The sequence below is a fragment of the Dermacentor andersoni genome, chromosome 2 (assembly GCF_023375885.2).
Source record: "Dermacentor andersoni chromosome 2, qqDerAnde1_hic_scaffold, whole genome shotgun sequence".
In the NCBI taxonomy this organism is placed as follows: Eukaryota; Metazoa; Arthropoda; class Arachnida; order Ixodida; family Ixodidae; genus Dermacentor; species Dermacentor andersoni.
Window position 1 is genome coordinate 159592772 of NC_092815.1, and position 21700 is coordinate 159614471.

General features: G+C 45.9%; 1 protein-coding gene across 3 annotated transcripts in view; it reads left to right on the plus strand.

The window, feature by feature from the left end:
* CASK (peripheral plasma membrane protein CASK) overlaps positions 1-21700 on the plus strand; it is a 494080-nt gene that overhangs the window by 22732 nt on the left and 449648 nt on the right. For all 3 annotated transcript variants that reach the window (XM_050187361.3, XM_055076094.2, XM_055076095.2), the window contains 4 exons: positions 1581-1703; positions 5741-5824; positions 7325-7433; positions 8637-8755. In XM_050187361.3, the coding sequence (XP_050043318.3) occupies positions 1581-1703; positions 5741-5824; positions 7325-7433; positions 8637-8755 (435 nt within the window). The remainder of the gene's footprint in view (positions 1-1580; positions 1704-5740; positions 5825-7324; positions 7434-8636; positions 8756-21700) is intronic.

Here is a 21700-nt window from a genome sequence, read left to right on the forward strand (position 1 = left end):
TGGTACGTTGCCTTATGCAAAAAATGTCTAAATACATCACCAATTCCACCGAATAAAATATTGATGGCACTTTGATTCCTATAACAATCAGGAATACTGTCACACCACACCACGAAAGATGCTTCGCAATGAGGACTGATTACTACACTTTTCGGAGCCAGTAGACTGTTGTTCACCAGCGATTGGATAGCCAGATCGCAGCGAATACAGCGTTCTGCTTGGCTGCCTTGATCGTAGAACAACAGTAGAGAAACGGAACCGTGCCCCTAGCTCTTTTTTGCCGCAGCTGGCGCATTTATAGGGAAGATATGAGTGCGGTTGAATGAATGGCACGAATCACAGCATCTTCGGAGGAATGAGTACGTCTCATGCCTACAGTCGATGTGACATGGTAATTGAACTACACTTATCGGTTGCCTGGTTGCCTTGTCTTCGGTAATTGATAGTTAGTGGGAACCAACGCACTAAAGAAAGGCGGACCGGACAAGCGCCAACCTCGTCGGTTCTGCTCCATTTGTCTTACACGTGTGCGTGCTGTAGCGGGCGGCCACTTCGAGAAGACGAACCGACCGGCCCACTAGCTTACCGTTAAGCAGCAAGATAAGCCGACAACTGTGGCAACATATACTGACGTGGTTATAATTGGTAAATTGGTAATGTGGGTGACAGGAGTAACATGGCTTGCATGCTGTCTTTATTTCTTTTATTCCTACGAAGGTTTGCGCTGATGAAATTAAGAGTTGGTAGGGAAGCTAAGTGGTGCGACTTGGTTAAGGAACGTGGTATACAGTGCAAATACAAGCGCTAGTTCAGTAGTACGCCTTCCTGCCTGTGTCAGTGACGTAACGAAGACTTATTTTTTCTACGAGTGCCAGGGAGGGGAACGTGAGGGGGGCGGGGGGCGTTAGAACTACTGTTCGTAGTTTCGGGGTCTGTTATTTTTCACTCAATTATAAGGGAGTTCTTGTTTCTCGCTAGTGTATTCTCAAAAAAAAAAAAAAAAAAAAGAACGGACCAGTGGGCTTGGCTTGATGGCTTCCCTACGACACAAGACGTAATTACATTTCTTTTGTGCACTTCGCTCTCACATACCCCGACAGGAAAGAAGATTCCACTCCAACGGCAAATAATCCCGAGTGAGCTTTGCTTGCCAGTTATTTCATGAGGCTTGACGCCACCCTGCGTTGTGCATTACGTACTTCGAAGATAGATGCTCATTCCTGTTGTACCACAACAGAAACAGCAAATACACTAACAAGAACGACCAGCTCGAACTATTTTAAAACTTTCTTGCAGTAAGTTTCTTTTTTATCTCAGCCCAGGGTAGGGAGTACTCCTTTTGTACATTATATTGTGTGTTGATTTTATTTCTGCTAATCAATATCGAATACACGTTTCAGTTTGAATTTTTGAAGAACAGTGTTAATAACAGCAACGACAGTCTTACGCTAGCTGCGGGTGATCTGCAGTGGTAATCGACCATGACCACGTAGGCGAGACATGCGGTACCTTACCTTGACCTCGCATGCTTGTGCGCCGCGCTTACATGTCCGCCCGTGTGCCTTGTTCACGCTGCGCAGCTCACCGGTCGGCAGTGGGACCAAATCAGCGAGTACGGAAAGGACGTCATACAGCGAATGCTCTGCATCGACCCCCAGGAACGGTACACCGTCCAGGAACTGCTCAACCACCCTTGGCTCAGGGTACGTACCGTCTTTTCAGTCCCCGTGTATGTTATCCTTTGGTATAGCAAGTGCTTGGAATAGGGTGCGGCTCTTAAAGAGACCCTGAAACGATTTTGACGATTTTGTACAAACGTACTGCAATCTTAATTAGGATTGCTCCTTCTGATCATTAAGTGACTAATTTAAAGGCCAACTGCAACGAAGTTATGGATCGCATAAAAAGCCCCGTTTCAGATAATTTAGACATACATAGCCTCTGTGCAAATTTTTACGCTTGAAACGCGAGTGGGCGCTTCACAAAACGCTCGCAAAAATCGGTTTTTCATACCGAAACTGAGAAAAGAAAGAACGACGCCTTCATCGGTCGCCGGAAGTGACGGGCTATGCAGACTGTAGAGAACTAGTCTGTTTCCCTTGCTTGTATACCGTTTCAGTGTAGATCCCTCATGTCTTAATCTAGCCACAGAGTTAGTATACTTTGGTAACTGCTTCGTGCGCTCTGCGAAAGCCGTTGCGCGCCCTCAAAGTTCTTTTAATGCGAAGTGTTCTCCCAGTTCAGCCGGTTTTCTCTAGTTGTCTACGTTCAGCAGCAGAGCCTCGATGCGTTCTACCTCCGCTCGAAGAGCGCACTGGGGTGGCCAAGCTAGAGACGCGGATGTAGTACGTCCGGCTTAAAGTAATACTGGCACAAAAATTTTCGACCTTGTTTTTCTAAGTAGCTAATGACTCAGTAATCACTGCACGAAATATGATTTGCTTCAGAGCGCGAAGGGTAATTATTTGGAGCTTTCTTTGAAGCGACCAGTCCAAGTTTCGGTTTCAGAGAGCAACGAGATTGGCCAAAGAAGCAATGTAAACATAGCTGGGCACGTGATCGCGCAAAACTGCGACGTGCGCACGCCAGCGCGCACGTCACAGACGCTCTGCAGTCTAGTGTGGCTAACGCGGGAATGCACGCCGCAGCAGCTGGAACGGGGTGCATCGCGCGTTAGTTTGGCTGACCAGCAGCGTGCTGGTGGCACATAAATACAGTTCGGGATCACTGAAGCGTACGTATTGTGTTTGCGCCTTCGAGAAACAAGGAAGCGCGAGCTTGCCGCGCACTTGTACGCTTGCGCTGCGGTAACACGCTAAAAGTCTATTAGAAACTTTTAGCGTGTCCGCTATACCGGCAAACGGGGGTGGTTTGGGCGGATTGCCGGATGGGTGGGCGCATAAACGTGAGCGGCCGGAGTAGTGAGCCGTCTGGTGGCATAGAGCTCAACAAGACAAACACAGAGCTAAACTAGCAGTAACCTACTGTATTCTGCTTCGCTGCTGGGGCAAATTTTCGGCAGCGGCGTAATTGTGAACGCAATTTCGCTGCTGTCGAAAATTTACACCAGCAGCTAAGCAGAATATAGTTATTGGCTCTATGTTTGTGTGGTTGAGCTTTGCACCACTAGCTGGCGCCACCAATCTGGCTGCTCACGTTTACACCCCGCTCAACCGGAGAGCCACCCGCGCTTGCCGGAATACCGGACACAAATTCTCTATTAGAGAGCTTTAGCGTGTTCGGTATTCGGGTAAATGCAAGCGGACTGGTCGTTTTACCGAATGAGCGGAGGCGCAAACGTGAACGCCCTGCACGGTTCAGCCACCTGGTGGCACAGAGCTCAACCAGACAAACACAGATCTAAAATGGCAGTAACCAACTACTCTACTTCGCTGCTGGTGTAAATTTTCGGCAGATGCGTAATAGGGAACACGTTTTCTTCTTAAAATTGAAATGTATTACACTTGGTTATGGCAATAACAGTTCTGTGTTTGGCTTGTTAAGCTCTGCACCTCCAGCTGGCTGCACCGTGCCGGTCACTCAGGCTGCTCACGGTTGCGTAAACGTTAGAGACCATTTGTCACAGCGGTCGAAGTATGGAACGGCTTTAGTTTATTCCTCGGCCCATCCGTCAAAACGCACAGACCGCCTACGGTTACCGGAATACCGGACACGCTCGGCGCTGCGACAGAACGCTCGCAACGCACGCTGGTTGGATAGTTCTCGTTCGGAATCGACAGTAAGGCGGCTAGCGGAGAGTTTGGGGAGACTTCGCGCGCTGGCCCCGAGACAACCGGAAGAAGACACGTCGTCGCATCATGATGCGGAACCAGTGAAGGCGGAGCTTACCTCCAATCACTCGGCTCAGGAGAAAAGCATGGCTAGAGAAGATAACTTGTAACCGTTCATAGCTATCTTAATGTGAGACGCTTCACTTCAATTGTGGCGCTAATGTTTTACTGCAGCTGTAGCCTACGCGCCTACAAATTGTGTCCTAACAGTTTGAGGGACCATTTAAGACGCAATCAGGAAAGTTCATTGGTGGAGCAAGAGATCAGGTAGACAGCTAATATTACCTACTTCCTCGTTCTCTTCAGAATTCTGCGTGGAAATCTGAGCGAGCCCTACGAATGGATCATACTCCGTAACGCGCTGTTATGGCAGGAGCTGCAGATATAAAAGTTACGTTGAGAAGATGTAAGGTAATATAGAGTACTACAAGGCATAGCGTTTAATGGCAGTTATACGATAATAAACATGGTATGTGTCGAGGATGTCTGTCTGTTTACAACCAAGGAAAAAAGAAGGAAGAAGTCGTGGACCATATATTACGGGTTTTTAAACTTACGACTTAGAAGTGTTTTGATATTTACATGAGCATCTAGAAACCCTCTAATAATATTATTTCTTGCCACAATACTCAGTAGATGGAAAATTATTACTAATTCTTAGCAGGCAGTATTCACAACCCATATTTTACTTCGCCCACGTACTAAACCTTCTATTAAACTGATTCACCGCTTTAATCAACCAAGTTACGATCACATTGGAAGATAATTTGTATATAACTTTACATGTGTCACATTGAGAGTGCCCCCACGAAAGCGCGTGTTGTTTCGTTTGCCTGATAGCTGTTTAATTTATAAAATGACAGATATGAACATGTGTGAAGCATTCTGAAAGTAATTTTTTTTAATGGATTGGTATGAAAATTTCGCGCGCAGGCGCACGCACAGAGAGAGATAGAGAGAGGCTTAGAAATTGTCATAAGCCACTTTATCCAATGTATCCACAATATTATTTTGTTTGATTCTACGGTGACATGGAACCCACCGGAAAAGCGCACGCATTTTTACCCATGCAGCTTGAGTAAGTTCGTTCAAGAAAGGGTCGGTCACATGTGTGTCTGTTTGTGTCAGAGGGGAAATTTTTTATACACGTAACATACGCAAATGATTGTGTGATAACTACCTGTTTTTGTGGTGCCTCTCACAATTTGATGAAGCCGATGGTTAGTAAAAAGGGCGAGGGGGTGTACAAATCCGACATTTTTGAAAAAAAGATTTCCCAACCAGTGTGCATATATTCTTATTGCAACTCTGGAATGACAAATACTGATATTCAACTTTCTGTGGGGACGTAGTCACCACTTTGTACGTAGGTGAATGAGGTCTCCGTTTAAACAAATCTTGTAAGGTAAATTGCATAGCAGTGACGGCCGGGATTTTCACTGCAAGCGCCTAAGCTTGTATTCATGTTTCAGTTGTTGGTAGGTCTAGAAGGCCAAGGAAAGTAGTTCAAACTGGATGCCCTAAAGTCGGCATAGGAAGCTTCAGAACCTATTATTTTGCGCCATGTGTCTGTGCTGTATCACGTGTGGTACTGTAGTTCCATGTATTGTGCTCTAACGTACCATATATTTGTACTGTAGATACTGTGCCAGACATCCGTTCTCCATGTCGACTTTCAGTTCGTGAAATGAGCGGGTATGAACAATGCTGGGTTACCAGTCAAAGAAGGCGGGGACGCGTCTCCTCGTTACGGATAACGTTAAAGATAGTTCTCGCGTCTCTGCTAATTTCAGTGAAGTGGACGTTACTTGTCGAACTCCCAAACATACGCAGCTCTGTTATGCATCCTGTGATCTCGCCGTAGTCACTTTCGTTTACACATTAAGCTTGCTTGATTACATTTGCAGCAAGTAAGTTCTCTTCTTTTTTTCTTTTTGATGCCACACCAGGATCGGGATCACTGTGCACCAAGGGTACACCTCCAGGAAACGGTGGACGAACTCCGGAAATTCAATGCTAGGAGAAAGCTCAAGGTGAGCACTGCAAGGCTATGAACACAAAAAGAAAGTAAACTAACTTTGGCCGTATAATGTTCTTGTTTGTTCGAATGCATTTGGCACTTTCCGGTGAAGTAAAAATTGAAAGAGGGAAAGTGCATACAGTGGTCTGGATGTGGGAAATCACACAACCAGGTGTTGAGGAATTCTAATAGTTTTCAAATTTACAGGCCACCTCAGTCGCTCTAGGTTCATGCAGGCATGTGGAATACACTGTAACCATACCGTTGTCTCAGAGAGATTTATTCTGTTTATTAACTGATTGATCGGCTGAATTTATCCTTTAAAAGTGACTACAGAAGGTTTTAGAGACGCCACGGTAGAAGGTTTCGAATGTTTTTCGGGAGCTTCGAATGGCTGGAAAAGGTTTCTTTTTTTCTTTCTCGAGTTATCCTTTGCTTACACAGGGCGCGTGTCACGAAGAGGAGGCTAGCACAAACGCTATTCTTATATGTTCGCTCGGCACGCAATAACTGCCTTCTTCATAATTATGTACTCAGCCCAATCTCGCCTTAAAACCATGAGGCACGAGCACGCAATAATTAACCCTTGTGCGACTGTCAGGGTATGACACGTAAAGACACTTTGGACCACCTCAAGCTCAATGTTTCGCGCCATTGTGTGCTCAAGTTCACGGTTTAGGTCTACTTAACCATCAAGATTTTCCACTAGACCACTGAATTCTTCGAAGAGTAACATTCGTCTGCCGAGCACTCGGTGGTTTACAACCTGCCTCAGTGATATAACATTGTCGCAGTTTCGCTCGCTTTTGATCCACAATCCACGCTACAGGCAATACGTAATTACGAGGACTTCCAACATCTGTGAGTACGAATGCACAGGCGTGACTCACGCATTCCAATTCTGGTTCAGTCTGTGAGCAGGCACAAGACCGGAGTCTCAGCTATAGCGTGTATCTACGTAGAGGGATAGTGCAAGAATCGGGCAGCAGGAATACACATGAGACTTAGAGGTGCTCCACGAAAACTTACAAACAAGATCATGTCGCCAAGCAAGAGTAATACGTAACTGAGAAGTCAGACTAACTCAAACCAGAGAGAGCCCACACTTTCATCCGTTTCTCGTGGTATACCGTTAAAGTTGCAGTGAGCCCAGTTATGACCCCATCCGAGAGGGCAATTTGTTTAACGGCGCGCAACCGAGCACCTTACTAAGGTAAGCTTAACTAAAACGACCCTTAGCCATAAGCTACTTAGCTCAACTGAATACCATCTGAGCGCCTTATCTTCGCTGTGAGGGCGTTAACGGAGCAAGGCGCCTTTTTTTTTCTTCTAATTTTTTGTCCCTTGCTCGTCGCGAAGTTATCTCTACTGCTAGTGTAGTTTCCGGATTGTGTTTCCAAACTTTCACATGTTCTGCTTTTCTCGTCTTCCTCTCGTACAATTCAAGGGCAAGGCTTCGTCTCTCCTCCCGCTCTTCCGAACGATCGTGACCTGTTCTATTTCCTTTTCGCAGGGTGCTGTGTTAGCAGCGGTGTCCTCCCCAAAATGGACGAGTTTCTACAGTGACCCAGCCTTAGACGCAGCTTTAGACCAAGGCATTGAGGAAGAAGTGACTGCCATAGGTGGGTTTGCACCTAAAGCTTCTGTGAAGAATCACTAGCAGCTGTGGTGCTTCGTTATAAACTGCCTGCATAACTTCTTGTTGCTAGGTCTGCTAGTTTGATGGGGGATTTTGCCACCCATTGGGGAAGACAGAATTAATTTCAAAGAGGCATTTGAATAATTTATGTAGAGGAGTTTAAATTAAATAATGTTTACTTTAGGGGGCTGAGGTAGGCGACTTGTTTTACGCACGCAGCGCTGGCTCTGTTGCTTATAATAATGCGGACTTAAAATGTCGATGCAAGCCGGTGATAAGCATGCGCATTTACAATTTAAAGGAATTAAATAGTTGCAGATCCAACATTGTTGCGTAGCTTCGTGTAATTCTTGTGTGTCAGTGTCGTTAATACGGGTTATTTCTTGTACTCGTCTAATTAGTACTTTCGTTCGACAGAAACAATAAATCGAATTTCTAACGAATCTCTGACATTATCTCTGACTTCCACGGTTTTTCTAAAGAGCGTCGGGATGGCGGGATGTCGACAAGGCATCACATGCCATCCGTAGCATTAGCATGTATACTATTAATTGTACATGTACAAACGTGCTATTTGTGAAATGTGGAAACAACGGCAGAAGTTAATAACAACGAAAGAGAACGCCAGGTCGCTCGAGTTTTACAGAAATATTAACTTTATTTGAAAGTTAATTTTAGAAACATCCTAATGAAGGTTTGTACTTTCTTACAAACGAAAGAATACCACCGGTTGGCGAAAAATTATCATGCCTCCTATGTGGCGCTTCCTTCTGTACCAAATATGCTTTGGTGGTAGCAGTACTCCTTTATGCTTGAATCATGCTCATTTAAGTGCGTGTGTACGTGTGCACGTGTAAGCCTCGTCTTCAATTTCTACTTTCACTCGCTGTGTCCCCTAACTACTCTAGCTAAAACGATTAACGTTTCTCTCGGAAAGAAAAACGCTCCGTGTGCTCTTCTTAGCTTCAGTAACCAAACGCCGTGCTAAGTGAGCACTGTCGCTCACTTAGCACGTGCTCTTTCACGCCTGCTACAGTTCTTGCTGCACGTTTGTCCCTAGGGCATTCTGCGCACGCGGCAGTAGATTAGAAGCGCGTTTATTGCTGGCATTGTCGTGAGTGCGTTTTGCCCTTTTCCCCTGCGTGTCCTCTGCCAACCTGCGTGGCGCTGCGCTTCGCAAAAGGAGCGGTGTCCACGGTTCTGGATAGCCTCGACGACATCCACTGCTTGACCGACTGCTCCGAGCGGGACCGAGACTTCCTGCTTAGCGTGCTCGAGGACTCCCAGCTACACGCTCTGCTGGACGTGAGTGGTGGATCCCTTTCTCTGTCCCTTTTTTTTTTTTCAGGGAAAGTCGCCCCAGTACAACATGCTTACACCGCGAACGTGACTTCGCAAAGGCGAAAACGAAAGCTCTTATCGCGTTTCAGAGACTGGTGTGACCTCTCCTATCCGCGTTGACTACTTGCTATTTGATTTTATCCAACTTGCGTTGTCGCTATGCATTCTTATTTTACAGGAGAAGATCGCAACGACACAGTTGTCCAGATGATCTCTCTTTCGAAATTTCCGACGTTATCCGCCATGTTGAACGACCGCTGTGCGCCAAAGAAACAAATTAGCTAGTCCTGCTGATTATTCGCGCAAAGTAGCGTTCTCTGTGCATTTTACCTTGGCTGCTAGTGTCGGTTTTACTGCTGGCAGACTTATATCTCACTTCTAAACTGTCTCTATTCATGATTTTGTTATCTCAGGGTTACGCCAATTGGGGCTTATTGTGGCATGCGCGAAGTCTCATTGAAAGTGCTCGACCTTTTCATGTACAAATTAAACACGCGGTGCTGCTAACGTGAAATAGAGTTTCCTGATGAGAGTTGCAATAAGTGGAGTTTTATGTCACTTCGCACAAAGGTGAAGACAAGCAATATCGGGAATTGCAATCGCTAACTGCTGCTGCTCCTGAGAAAAGTTTCTACATAAAAGGCGTTCAAAGAATGCCGTGTATTACAGCATCTATGGCAACGCCTAAACATGTCGTTGCGACGCGGTGACATCTCCTAAGTTTCTCAGCGTCACTTGTTCGGGGGCTCATAATTTTACATAGAGAAAACATTGTTTAAATTACTAAATACGTGGTGACTGATCTCTAAAATATACCGTAACGCTTACGGGCTCGTGATCAAGATAATGCTGTACATTGGGCTCTAGAAAATGAACTTTATATGCTGAGTTTGTGTTTAAGAAAAAGGAAACATTTTTGCTTCGGAGTCGCTACTCGTAAAGAAATATACTGGTCCCTCTGCGTAGGAGACATACCCAGACATTATGAAAGTGCACGCTCAAACGAAGTGTTACACAAATCTTTTTGACGTTCTGAATCCGCACTGCTTGTCGCTTACCTGCAATCGATTATCAGGAATATTCCAATTCTGGCAGGGGCTCTCGATTTTGTTCCTTCTGGCTCCACGGATATTCCTTTATAATTGCTAAACTGTAAAAAAAAAGTCAGGAATTACTTTTTAATTAGAAGTGCAGGTTATTTTAAGGAATCTCGCTTCGCTTGGTTCACATGTATTATGGAGCAATATTTATTATAATTATTCTGCGCTGTTCGTTTTGAAAGCGACGAACATGTGGCATAAGTGTGCGAAAAACGTTAACTTTTTTGGTTAAGCTGCATATTTTGCGGTACATTTGTAGACATGCGACAGCATGAAAAGGCAAGAGAAAGCTTTGAAGCAGGACTGAAAATTTTGCAATAATATCTCGCAGAATAATTGCTTTTATTGGCAATAATACTTTGGTAGTTAGAATGGTTAGCGCCTTCATACTATTAGCGTAGTTTAGCCCAGATAGCTGTGAAGTGCAAGTACGAACCTTTGAGAATGAAGTGCTGCCTTATAACCTTCCACCACTTCTGCCGTAGAAAAAGAAAAGAATGTCGCCGTTTTTTATATTTCGATATGACGCGCTATGTTATTATAAAACATGAATTTTCAACTTAGAACAAGAACACAAATGGAAAGACGTGACGAACAAAAGCACTGTTTCAACATGATAGTTCAACAGGCACTTATGCCTGCAGTCTGTGTCCGTGTTTTTATTGTTGTCTGCTTGCGCATTCAAATTTTACAATGCTTAACTAACTCGCCCAACTGTTCGCTCTAGGCTGTGGGTTTCCTGATACAATGTTGTATAATGTTCTTACCGATCGAATTATTTTTCTGCCCTTTTAGTAATTTCGTCTAGCTTTTTTTCAACGCTGCATAATTTTATTCTTGTGGAGCTCGAGATCGTCGTTTCATTCCCCAATTTTTCACTCGTCTGTAAAGCAGGCTCTACGTTTGTCACTAAAGCTTGTGGTAAAGTCATCTTTGCGGAGTGTGTGATCGAATTTTGTCTGCTTTTACTGCGTCAGAGATTATAAACTTCGATGAAGGGGTGTACTACGTGAGAGCAGCCAGAGTGAAGGGTAGCATCCACACCTCTTCCTTTTCTATCTTTTAGATATTTTTCATTATGTCGCAGTGCTTCTCAGGCACTCGAAAACTCTATCTTTGACGTACGTTCCTACTCTTAGCTCAAAATTTCTAATTGCGGTGATAAGCACTTGCGTATCACGCTCATGGTTTCCTAATAATCATTATAACTGAGGCGGGAATCGTGAGATAAGGTAAAACCCAATTTGATTTTTAACTCGTGCGCGTCGCCAGATATTACACGTAGCAAACTGCAAGCATCTCTACTTGATTAAGCCGTGTAGACAAAGAAAGGTAAAGTTTAGCCTTATGGAGATGTGGCAACAGATTCGCGAAAGCGTAAATTTCAATGGAATGAAGAGGGAAAGCGACAAGTGTGCTGTCGGACCTCCAACTGCGAAAACATATCGTTATCACAAATGAAGCGCAAGATATATACTCTCAGACGCATCGTAATTCTTCCTCGCGTAAAGCTGGAAAGCTCATGAGAATAGACGGATTACGTGGCTTCTTTGCATCATTTGAGTGTCATGCGCATATTCAAAGAAAGAAAGAAAGAAAGAAAGAGAAAGACGGACGGACGGACGGACGGACGGACAGACGGACGGACGGACGGACGGACAGACGGACAGACATTACGGCTGAAAATAAACAAGCACGTCCCACGAGCACATTCGCGACTGATGTGGTGGACGTCGCTCAGGACAGCAAGGCGTTCGGCAACTAACCCGGTAACGGATCGCGCTGCCGTCCCACAGCGAAGACATGTGCTCCGTACAAATCAGTGCGTTGTTCAGCGCTGATGGAAGCTGAAGTTCTTCAGGGAAAGGACAGCAAACCGACAGACGCTTGTTAGCGAGCACACTAGAACAGTTTCAGGGGCTGAAATGGCAGGTGCAGTCTCAGCACATATTGCGCGGTTTACTTTCGGAGCTTTTATTTCACTGAATCATCTGTGTGCCTTCGCGATATCTTTATATAGGGGGCGAAGCAAGCAAACGGACAAACTAAACAGGCGTGACGTAATAAAAGCATAGCAAAGACAACGTTTACGATGTTTGCCAAGCATTACGTATGTATTTCGCAATTTTCGCTATCGGCGGGGCTGCGGAGATTGGGTTTCCCGTGTTTAACGTTTAGCCTTTTTCTTTTAGCATTCGGCCGGCTGCCGTGTTACATGTGCGTTGTTTTGAACATAACATGCTTAACATGCCATTAAAGGGCAGGAGTAATTAAAAAATAAGGATGAAAAAAGGGTGGTGGGGGGCAGAGGCGTCTTGAGTGTAAATCGGAAAATGCCTCAAACTTGGAAGCGTGTAACGGACACTGCTGAAGCTGCTTCTTACCTTCCAACGTCCAACCTAGATGTACGTTAAAACATATTCTTCTGTCATACCTGCTTTTTTGCAAGTATCGCGTTATAATTATGCAGGAGTGAATAGTGATCACCTTTCCGTCAAATTAAAAAAGTGGGACAAAGTAGCGCTTAATGTTTTTTTTATTTCTATGCCCAAATTAAAAATAAAGTTCGTGTATCGCTGGAAAGCGTAACAGAGGGAAAGAAAAAGAAGAGAAAGAAGGAAGCTTAGAAACGCGTACGCACTTTTCAGTAACAGTGCAATGTAGAGTCGGCTTGACGAAAATGATAAGCAAAGAACTGGGTAGAATAGCTATAATGGAAAACCGTATAGTGACGTAATACCTCTGTGGTTATTAAAATTGATTGTAATCGGCGTGAAGATTTAATGAAGTATAATAACAAGAAAGTTAGGCTTTGTCGATGTCGACCGCAGTTTACAACGCACAGTTGTTTTGTATGACCCGTGTACCGTGCATTGAATGCACGTTTAAAGAAGTCCCCGGTGGTCGAAATTAATCCGGAATCTCCCACTACGGCGTGCTTCATAATGATATCGCGGTTTTGGCAAGTCAAACCCCAGCATTCAATTTTTTATTGTTTTCCATGTGTATGCATGTGTGCATATGTGTTGGTTTTTTCGTGCGCACGCGCAGGCACCAACTCACAGAGTAACGCTAGCGCACTATGCGCGTGTGTCACTGAGCGAGCGTAATGCTTTCTTGTGGGTGAACACGCAAGCACGCATGCACACAGGAAACACGCGACTTCTCTGCTGGTTACCAATGTGCGTGTTGTATACATTTTTCTTGTTTCTCCACATAGAGCAACCAATGCACTTCGACTTCCTCGTCTTTTTGGGTGTTACGCTGTGTTGCTATCAAGACAGCGGTCATGGTTTTCAACGAGGAAAAATGATATGGCCAGCTTTAGCACTGCCTTCGCGTCAAAACCCGTAACTGAGAGTTATTAGCCGTGTGGTGCTGAATGCACCGACTCTTCTAACATAATCGAAGCCACGTAGTTCTGATTTTAGCCACTATTTAGGATAAATGCCTCTAGGGAAGAAGAAGACGAAGAAGAACTTTATTGATGAATAAAATGCTTGATGGGTGGAACCCCTAGGCAAAGGCCGCACTGGCTTCCGCACGCCGTCTTGCTTGTCGGATGATGGTCCTTTGGACCTCTTCTTGTGAACTGGACAGAGCCGCCTCCCATTGTCTCCGTAATTTCTGTGTTTGTCTTTTGTACATATGCTGTGAGTGCCCATGAAATGTGGTCGGTGTAGGGTTGGCGTGCTCCCACACCATGGGCATGTGTCCGTGTATCCTTCTGGATAAATTTTATGGGGCATGTGCCGATTGTTGTGTGTACAGGCTTACAGCTTACTCCATGCAACCTGTTCTTCCTTACTGAGATTCTTATGTGGTGGCGGTAGTTTCATTCTATCTCCTCTGTAATAGTTTAAAATCGCAGGGAAGTTGTGGTCAATCGGGATGATGTCGTCAGAGTCGTCCTGTGAGCGTACCCATGATGCCTCTTCATTTTCCCTGATTCTCTCATGACTAGGTACCCAAAAAAGGTGAAATTTGATTTGGGATTTTAAATCTCATTTAATCCTATAGGCTGCGGTGCATACTCAGCCCCTGAGGTAGCTTCTGCATGCCTCTTGTGAGTCCGATAAGATGGTTATTTTTTGTTGGTTTGGTTTCGTCGCTTTGGTAGCTGGAGCTACGGCGATTGCTTTTTCTTCTGCTTCCAGGATAGTGATATTGTTGGTGGAGGTGCTGGTGATTTATCTCCCAAGTAATCACTGATGGCAGCTACCGTTCCTTTCTGCTGGCTTGAGTATCTTGCCGCGTCCATGAAGCGGGAGTTTGGTTTGGCTCCATACGTTTTCTCAATGTATGCAGCTTTGGCTTCTATTCTGCATGCATGTGGAGTTTGGTCCATATATCTGGTTATGGGCGTCACTTATGCTGCTTCTGATTCTTGTTGTGATAGGCTTAGCTTGGTTGTGCTTTTCTAGGAGCTCGTGATACCAGAGCCTGCCAAGGAGTTTTCTACCCGTGGTTGTTTGTGCGAGTTTGTTTCTTTCAGTTGTCATCTGAGCGTCTGCCAGTTCCTCGAATGTATTATGGATGCCGAGAAACATGAGTTTTTTGGTTGAGGCTGATTGCGGAATTTTTAGGGCGACCTTGTATACTTTCCTTAGGGAAGCATTTATCGCATCCATCTCTGTTTTCGTTAGTGGGTAATACGGCGAGCTGCAAAATGAAACGGCTAACCACTAGACTTCTGATTAAGCGGAGGGTGTCCGATGCTTTCATCCCCGTCCTTTTTGTTGTTACTCGCTTTATCATTCTTGCGGCATGTTGTGTCGTGGTCTTCATAAGGTTAAGCCCGTGTTGGCAGTGTTGATTTGACTGTAGCCACATGCCCAGTACCCGAATTAGGGGTTTCTCAGGTATTGTATCATTCGCAACTCTGATTTCGAGTCCTGGGCCGGGCCAGGTGGGACGTTACGATTCCCTTTGCCTCTTTAGACTCGCAGGATCTCTGATTTCTTTGGTGTTCATCGTAGCACTCTGGATCGCACGTAGGTCTCGATTTCAGAAGCAGCTGCTTGTAATCGTTCATCTTTTTCGCGTAGCGACCCGGTAATGCACGAGACTGTAACGTCATCTGCATATATGGCGTGATGAATAACAGGGATGGCTTGTAGTTTCCCTGTAGGGCCTATCATCGCCATGTTAAATAGTGTTGGCGAGATAACTGAGCTCTGAGGAGTGTCTTTGTAGGCTGCGTTGAAGGTCATAGTTTCGATTGCACTAAATTTAATCTTAGCGGTTCGTTGGTTTAATAGATTGCGAAGATATTTGTATATCAGCTCTCCGCTGTTTGTCTCAGCCAGACCATCGAGTATTTATTGGTGGCTTCCGTTTTAAAAAGGTCCATTTATGTCGATGACCATGAAGGCGCGTTCGCTTAATCTCGTGAAGTTTGTCAGGACTTCCTCCTCCGACTGTAGGAGGATATGTTGAGTCGAGAGCTTGGGTATGAATACTAACATAGTGTCTGGAATTATTTCATTGTCCTCTAAGTAGTTCTGTAATTTAGCTTTGGCTATTCTTTCAAATAGTTTCTCCCGACAGGAGGTTAGGGAGCCTGGCCTAGGGTGTTCAATTGCTAATTTCTTGCCAGGCTTGGGAATTAAAACTATTCGAGCGTGTTTCCACTGCCCTGGAATAGTAGCCTGTTGCCAATGTTCATTTATAAATGTAGCGTATGCCTACAAAGCCTCATCGCTTAGCTTTCGAATCATGGGATTAGTTATCCGGTCTTCGCCTACCGTAGTGCTTCGGGTCATTCTCGCTATCGCAGCGCTAACTTCTTCGATGGAGATGGGTTCATCGAGTTCAGAGTTATGCGTCGTACATCCCTCCCCCCCCCCCCCCCCCCCTTTCGCCCGCCCGCCTCCCTCGTATTTGGTCTCGCAGGATGGGGTGGGGGGGAGATGGGTCTGTTCCGAAGCATTGTTATATAATTATTCTTTGAGTTCTTTTTACGTCCCTGGGTACTTATATGTTAGCCGTTCCACCGCTCTGTTGCCCTCGTTCTTGGTTTTGGTCCTCTAGGAAAACGTTGAATACTCAAGACTGCACTTCTGCCTTTGTACAGTTCTGATCGGCAAGAAGGAAGGAAAATGTGGAGAAGGAAAGGCAGGGAGGTTAACCAGTTTAGCTCAACACGTTCGCTACCCTGCACATGGGAGGGGGATGGGGGGGGGGGTGATAGATGGGGTAGGGAGAGAGAGAGAGCCCATAGCACAGCACACACTGTCAGTTAGAGCCCATCACTCTTGTGTGGTACGTGATATCACTGTCACAGCTGCTTGTCCAATCCCGTCTCTTTTAAAAACCGAAGTAGTCCCTTCGTCGCCTTCAGCTGCGATGTCTTCTGTCGGGGACATGTAAAAATCGTTTCGAGTGACAATGGTCTAGTGTCAAGGTGCGCTAGAACGGATGCCAGGGACTGTCGCTGAACATTATATTCAGGACAGTCGCACAGAATGTGTTCTAGCGTCTCCTCGCAAAGACAGGCATTGCAGGAGCGTTGTCGGCCATTCTAATGCGAAATGAGTAAGATTTGGTGAAAGCCACCCCTAGCCATAAGCGATAAAGCAGAGTGGCCTCTCTTCGGCGGAGTCCAGTTGGCATACAGAGATGCATCAAAGAGGACAGGTGGTATTGAAGGTTGCTCCGGTTGGTCTGGCTGTTTGGTGTGCATCATAGAGAGAGCGTGATCTCCTGTGCAAGCACTCGAAGTCTGCTAGCTGCGTCAGACCGTGAAAGTGGTATGGCCTCTTCCTGCGTGGCTTCAAGTGCTGCCCGAGCGGCATTATCGGCGTCTTCGTTTCCTATGACGCCGCAGCGACTTGGCAGCCACTGAAACGTCACGTGGTGTCCTTTCGCCTGTGAGGTATGCAGTAGGCATCTAATATCGAATACGAGCTGTTCGAATGGCCCGCGACGCAGAGCTGATAGTACCAATTGTAGGGCTGCCTTTGAGTCGCTGAAGATTGACCATTGTCGAGGTGGTTCCCCATTGACGAAACAAAGTGCAGCGCGAAGAGCAGCTAGTTCCGCAGATGTCGATGTCGTTGGGTGGTCAGTCCTAAAGCTGATGGTAATACCTCTTGCTGGGACGACCACAGCACCAGACGAACACTGGATGTTTATGGAACCATCAGTGTAAACATGTACACTGTCCGCGCACCTCTCGTGCAGAAGAAACAGAGACAGTTGTTTCAGCACAGGCGACGACAGCTCAGACTTTTTTTCCGATTCCTGGTACACTGAGACGGACTGTGGGGCTGATAAGACAACAAGGGGGTATCGATGGTTTAGATGCAGCGGTGAGGCGCGAGGGAAGTTTGTCGTTGTACTTGACGATAGTTTTAGAGAATGATGCTTGGTGCCTGTCTGAAGGTAGTGTTGCAAGGTGGTGATAGGGGGCACGCGCAAAATGTCTGATGTGCGTTCTCAGGGCTTCCACCGTAATGTGAGTTTGCATTAGATGGTCCCGAGCAATCGCAATAGTTGCCTCTGTTGACGTCTATCTGGGCAAACCAAGGCAAACTCTGAGTGCTTGAGCTTGTGCTACCTGCAGAACACGAATATTTGTCTTGCAGGTGTTGTTCAGTACAGGTAGACTATATCTTAAAAAAACCGAGAAAGAGAGCTCTGTAGAGTTTCAGCATTGTGGCAAGAAGGTAATGGTTAGAGTGTGCACGGCAGGATATTTCCCCGTCTCACCTTTAGCAACCGCCACCAGGACACTGCAAAAGCGACATCGTTAGTGATATGCTGAAACGCCAAACACTAAGGTTAGGGATCTCAGATAATGAAATAGAGGTAGCGTTAGGGCTGGAGAAGTTGGGTATTACGCATCATTATCGAGGATGAAAGAAATCAGAGCGCTTCAAGAATGCAATAAAAGAACGCAATTAAAGGGTGCGTATTGAAAGTAGTCCGTGAATGGAATGTTCAGGTTCACGGGCTTCTCGAATGCATGCATAATTCATCCTACGGTGCAGAAAAGGACAGAACGCGCTGCGAGTTGTGATAAACTGATAACATGTACAAGTTGGAAAAAAAAACAAGAAAAAAAAAAACGAAACGACAGCAAAAAAATAGCCCTTCGCCACTCGTATTCCAGGCGATTGGATTAAACTGTTGGTGCAAATAATGTGAGGAAGAGCTGTACGAGATGTACATTTTAACATAAGCATTGTCTGCGTCTTCCCTTTTATAGAGAAATGAAATTATTTGAATAAAACAAACTTCACGTTTTTATTTTTCCAACCTCGCTTGGCGCGCGCGCGCACCGTGTTTATTATGCGCGATTGAATACATAGTGTCCGCAGAGTCTGCGCACTTCGTTCGTTTTCGTATTCTGGACCTCATTGATGAGTATCTGTTATTGTTCCGATTTTATTTCATTTGCACTGTCCTGCTATACTAAGCAAACGCTCTCGGCCGGCCTCTCGTCTCGCCTCCTCTGCCTCCGATCATCCGGCAGCTGCTTCTTTCACCACGAACTCGGTCGCTCGTCGAAAGACAGCATTTGCGCAAAGAATTGGGCCAACTGCGAGACACCGTATTGGAAAGCGCCATTGTATATGTGAGGATGCTCCCGCCGATTCGCTTAGTTATGCATTCCGCTTATTTGTTGCCGTTGTCTTTTCGTTCTGCTATTTCGTTCGATCGCTCTATCCGCCGCCGCCGCCGCCGCCGCCGCCGCCTGCATTATGCAAACTCCCTCTCGTCTGGCCACCGTCGCGGCGACGACCTCTGGACCCTTTTTTTTCGCTCTGAGCACCACTTACGCGACGGGCGTGCTTCCGTCACCGAGCGCCACTCCTCCGCAGTTTGAATAGCCGGATGGGCCGCGCTGATTGTGACCAGTGCCTTCTAAATGGAGGAGCGAATAATACGGCTAGAGTCGCAGTCTGGTCGGCGTATCTGCGGTGAGCACTTTCTTTCGTTGTTTCTTTCTTTCTTTCTTTCTTTCTTTCTTTCTTTCTTTCTTTCTCTTTGTCTGTCACGAAGCGGGATTTCGTTTAAGCCGCGCGAATTTCGCGAGCCTGGCGAGAGTCGGCGATGTAGAAAGGCGTGCCCGCTCGTGTGCTGCCCGCGTCCTCTTGAGGCAACCGGGCGAATGAGCGGGCGTCTGCGTTTTAGCCGCGTTCGCTTAATTAAGAAGCCGTGCGGACGGCTTTCCGGGCGGTATGTGGTGGCCCATGTCGCCATTGTCTGGCGCGTGGTTGTTTCGCTATCTCGAATCCTTGAGAGGCGCGCTACGGAACGTACAGAAAAACGCTTTAAAGACTGGGACAAGCGGCCTGAATGCTTCTACAAGACGTTTTTTTTTTCCCCTTCTATATGGAGAGAGCGACGCGCTAAGAGGAATGGAGTAAGCTGCGCCAGCTGGCGATGCGAACGCACATTTCCGTTCGCGTCTATTTAAAAAGAAGGGGGTAAGGTTTATTGTGAGTTTTAATTATAACGCGCCACGGTGTTTTTACTTGAGATGTAAGACAAATACCCGTAAAGCGAATTGTGTGTATTATTGAGCCCCGTATATGTGTAAAGTGACTGCCGCCACTGAGATAACCACAAAGTAATAATAATACCGTAATAGTACGGTAAGGGTAGTAACAAATAATAATAAATGTGAGCGTGGCACCGCCAAAGAGATTGCACATTTCAGTATAATTCCACATTCTTCGTGGATAAAGTAATTGAAGAAAAAAAGGTGGGGAGTGAGGGGGAATGCGTGTGCACTGTTAAACTCGGAACAGCCATTTCTTCTAACGCGGATGCTGGTAAATGAAGATCACGTGGTGAGACTGCTGTATACTCGAACATTAGACCGCACGATCGCAGAAACGTGTACGGCCCGTACAAAGTTTGTAATTACCCAGCTAAGGACCCCTAGGCGGAACGAGACAGGAGCTTGGCGAAGCTGTTCGAGCCGCTCATCGTACCTGTAGGCTGGTGAAGCCCCTGCGATTATACTGCTCAACGGGGCTGAAATCGCAAAGTATGGTGTACATTATGCAGTGGCGTCTGCGACGCTGTGTGAACGGCGGTGTCTGTTGGGCGCATTGGAAAGCGTTTAAATTGTTTGATCTTTTTGCGCGGTCGTCTAGACGTGCGAAACTTGTTTACCAGATTTCCGGGTCGGCACGCTGAAAAGAGACAGACGGCAAAAACAGACTTGTACGCGTAGTATAAAAAAAAGTAACCGATTACAATTACTTCAACCAAAAATGTAATTGATTACAGTTACTCATTTCTGCTTCATAAAGGTAACTGATCAATTACTTAAAGGTAATCAAATACTGTTACCTTACGTTGCCTCCAATTTTAAGTGCTAACCATTTCTTTGCCTTCTCACACCAAAGAGAAAAGTTATTTCTGCCATGGTCTACCCTAAAATAAAAGGCTCACGCTTAGGTTTCGCAGTGCGGCGTATCGAACACGACAGCCTCGCGCCCGACAGCCTAGCCTCTTGACTACTACGCTGCGCGTGCTGATATGTAAACTATGAATAAACTTCAACAATATGCATGACGCGCTCGTAAATAGAGAGGAAAGCACAGTTGTAATTACGTAGCGACACGTTAGAACCGAAAACGGTTCTAACGTGTCGACGACAAAGTTGAGCACTAGCTTATCGAGCTTTGTCGAGGACACAACGTTGTTTCCTAATGATATCTTCCGTTGCTTGTTTCCAGATGTTGAAGCATCAGAGGCCCTGCACTATCGCATAATATTTTCAAATTCTGGCAAGCTGCTAGGGTGTTGTCGCTGAAAAAAACATATAAATGAAAGAAACGGCAAATTTATAGGTGCTGAAATGTATAGCTTAAAAATGCAACGGGACGCTAGTAGTTCCCTACAGCCAGCGGCATCGGGCAGTCGTGTTTATAAAACCTCGCCTAATGAAGGTTTGTTTAAACAAAAAGTAATTGTCCGAAGCGAACCTTCCACCTAGCACCGCCACGACAGCAATCCATTTACGCTTCCGACGCAGTCGCTTTCAAGCGTACACGTTATCAAAGAGCCTACATCTCCTCCTTTCAGCAAGGCTGCCGCACGAGAGCTGAAATGCGCTAGATCACTGCACGTGCAAACACTTTTCAATATTCATTAGTAGAGTAGTGCTGTTCGCCGACTATTTACCGGTGGTATATTCTCGAATCCCCGCACGAACCGGAAGGTTACAGCGTTGATACGACCGCGCCCCCAAACGCGCCATTTTTATTCTAGAGTGCTATATTTAAATGATCAAGAATGCCAGACGAGTTAAAGAAAGCCAGACTTCCGCCTTAAACATATACAAGTGAGCTTCAATGGCATGCACAAAGCACAGCTGTGAAAAGCATGAAAAATAATTTCGAGTATTTTTAAAGCGCTTCGAAAAGGAATCACAACAAAAACGTACGCGTTACCTTTGTGCGCATCCTCAGTTTGGAATCCGTCATTCTTGAACCCGAAACGAACTTCTGCAGCGGCCAGCGCAACAAACATTCGAACAACATGTTGCTTTCATCTTTCGCGTCCTTAAAGATGAACAGAGGCGCGAGCTGAGGCCAGGGAGTCTTTGTGCCACGTCGTTCCATGGCCCAACGAACTTTTCCAAAAGGTAATCGCAACTATAAGGAAACGTGTCGTAGCGATTTCACAAAGTCGAAAACTCCCGAGGCACGGACGGTGAGATTGAAGGACAAAAGTCGGGAACTAGTCAACGACATCGGAAAAACCATTGCGAGATGCCGAATGTGCTGCAGCCGACAATGCAGACCCCCCCCCCAACAAATAACAGAGCGCCCGTGTTCGCCTT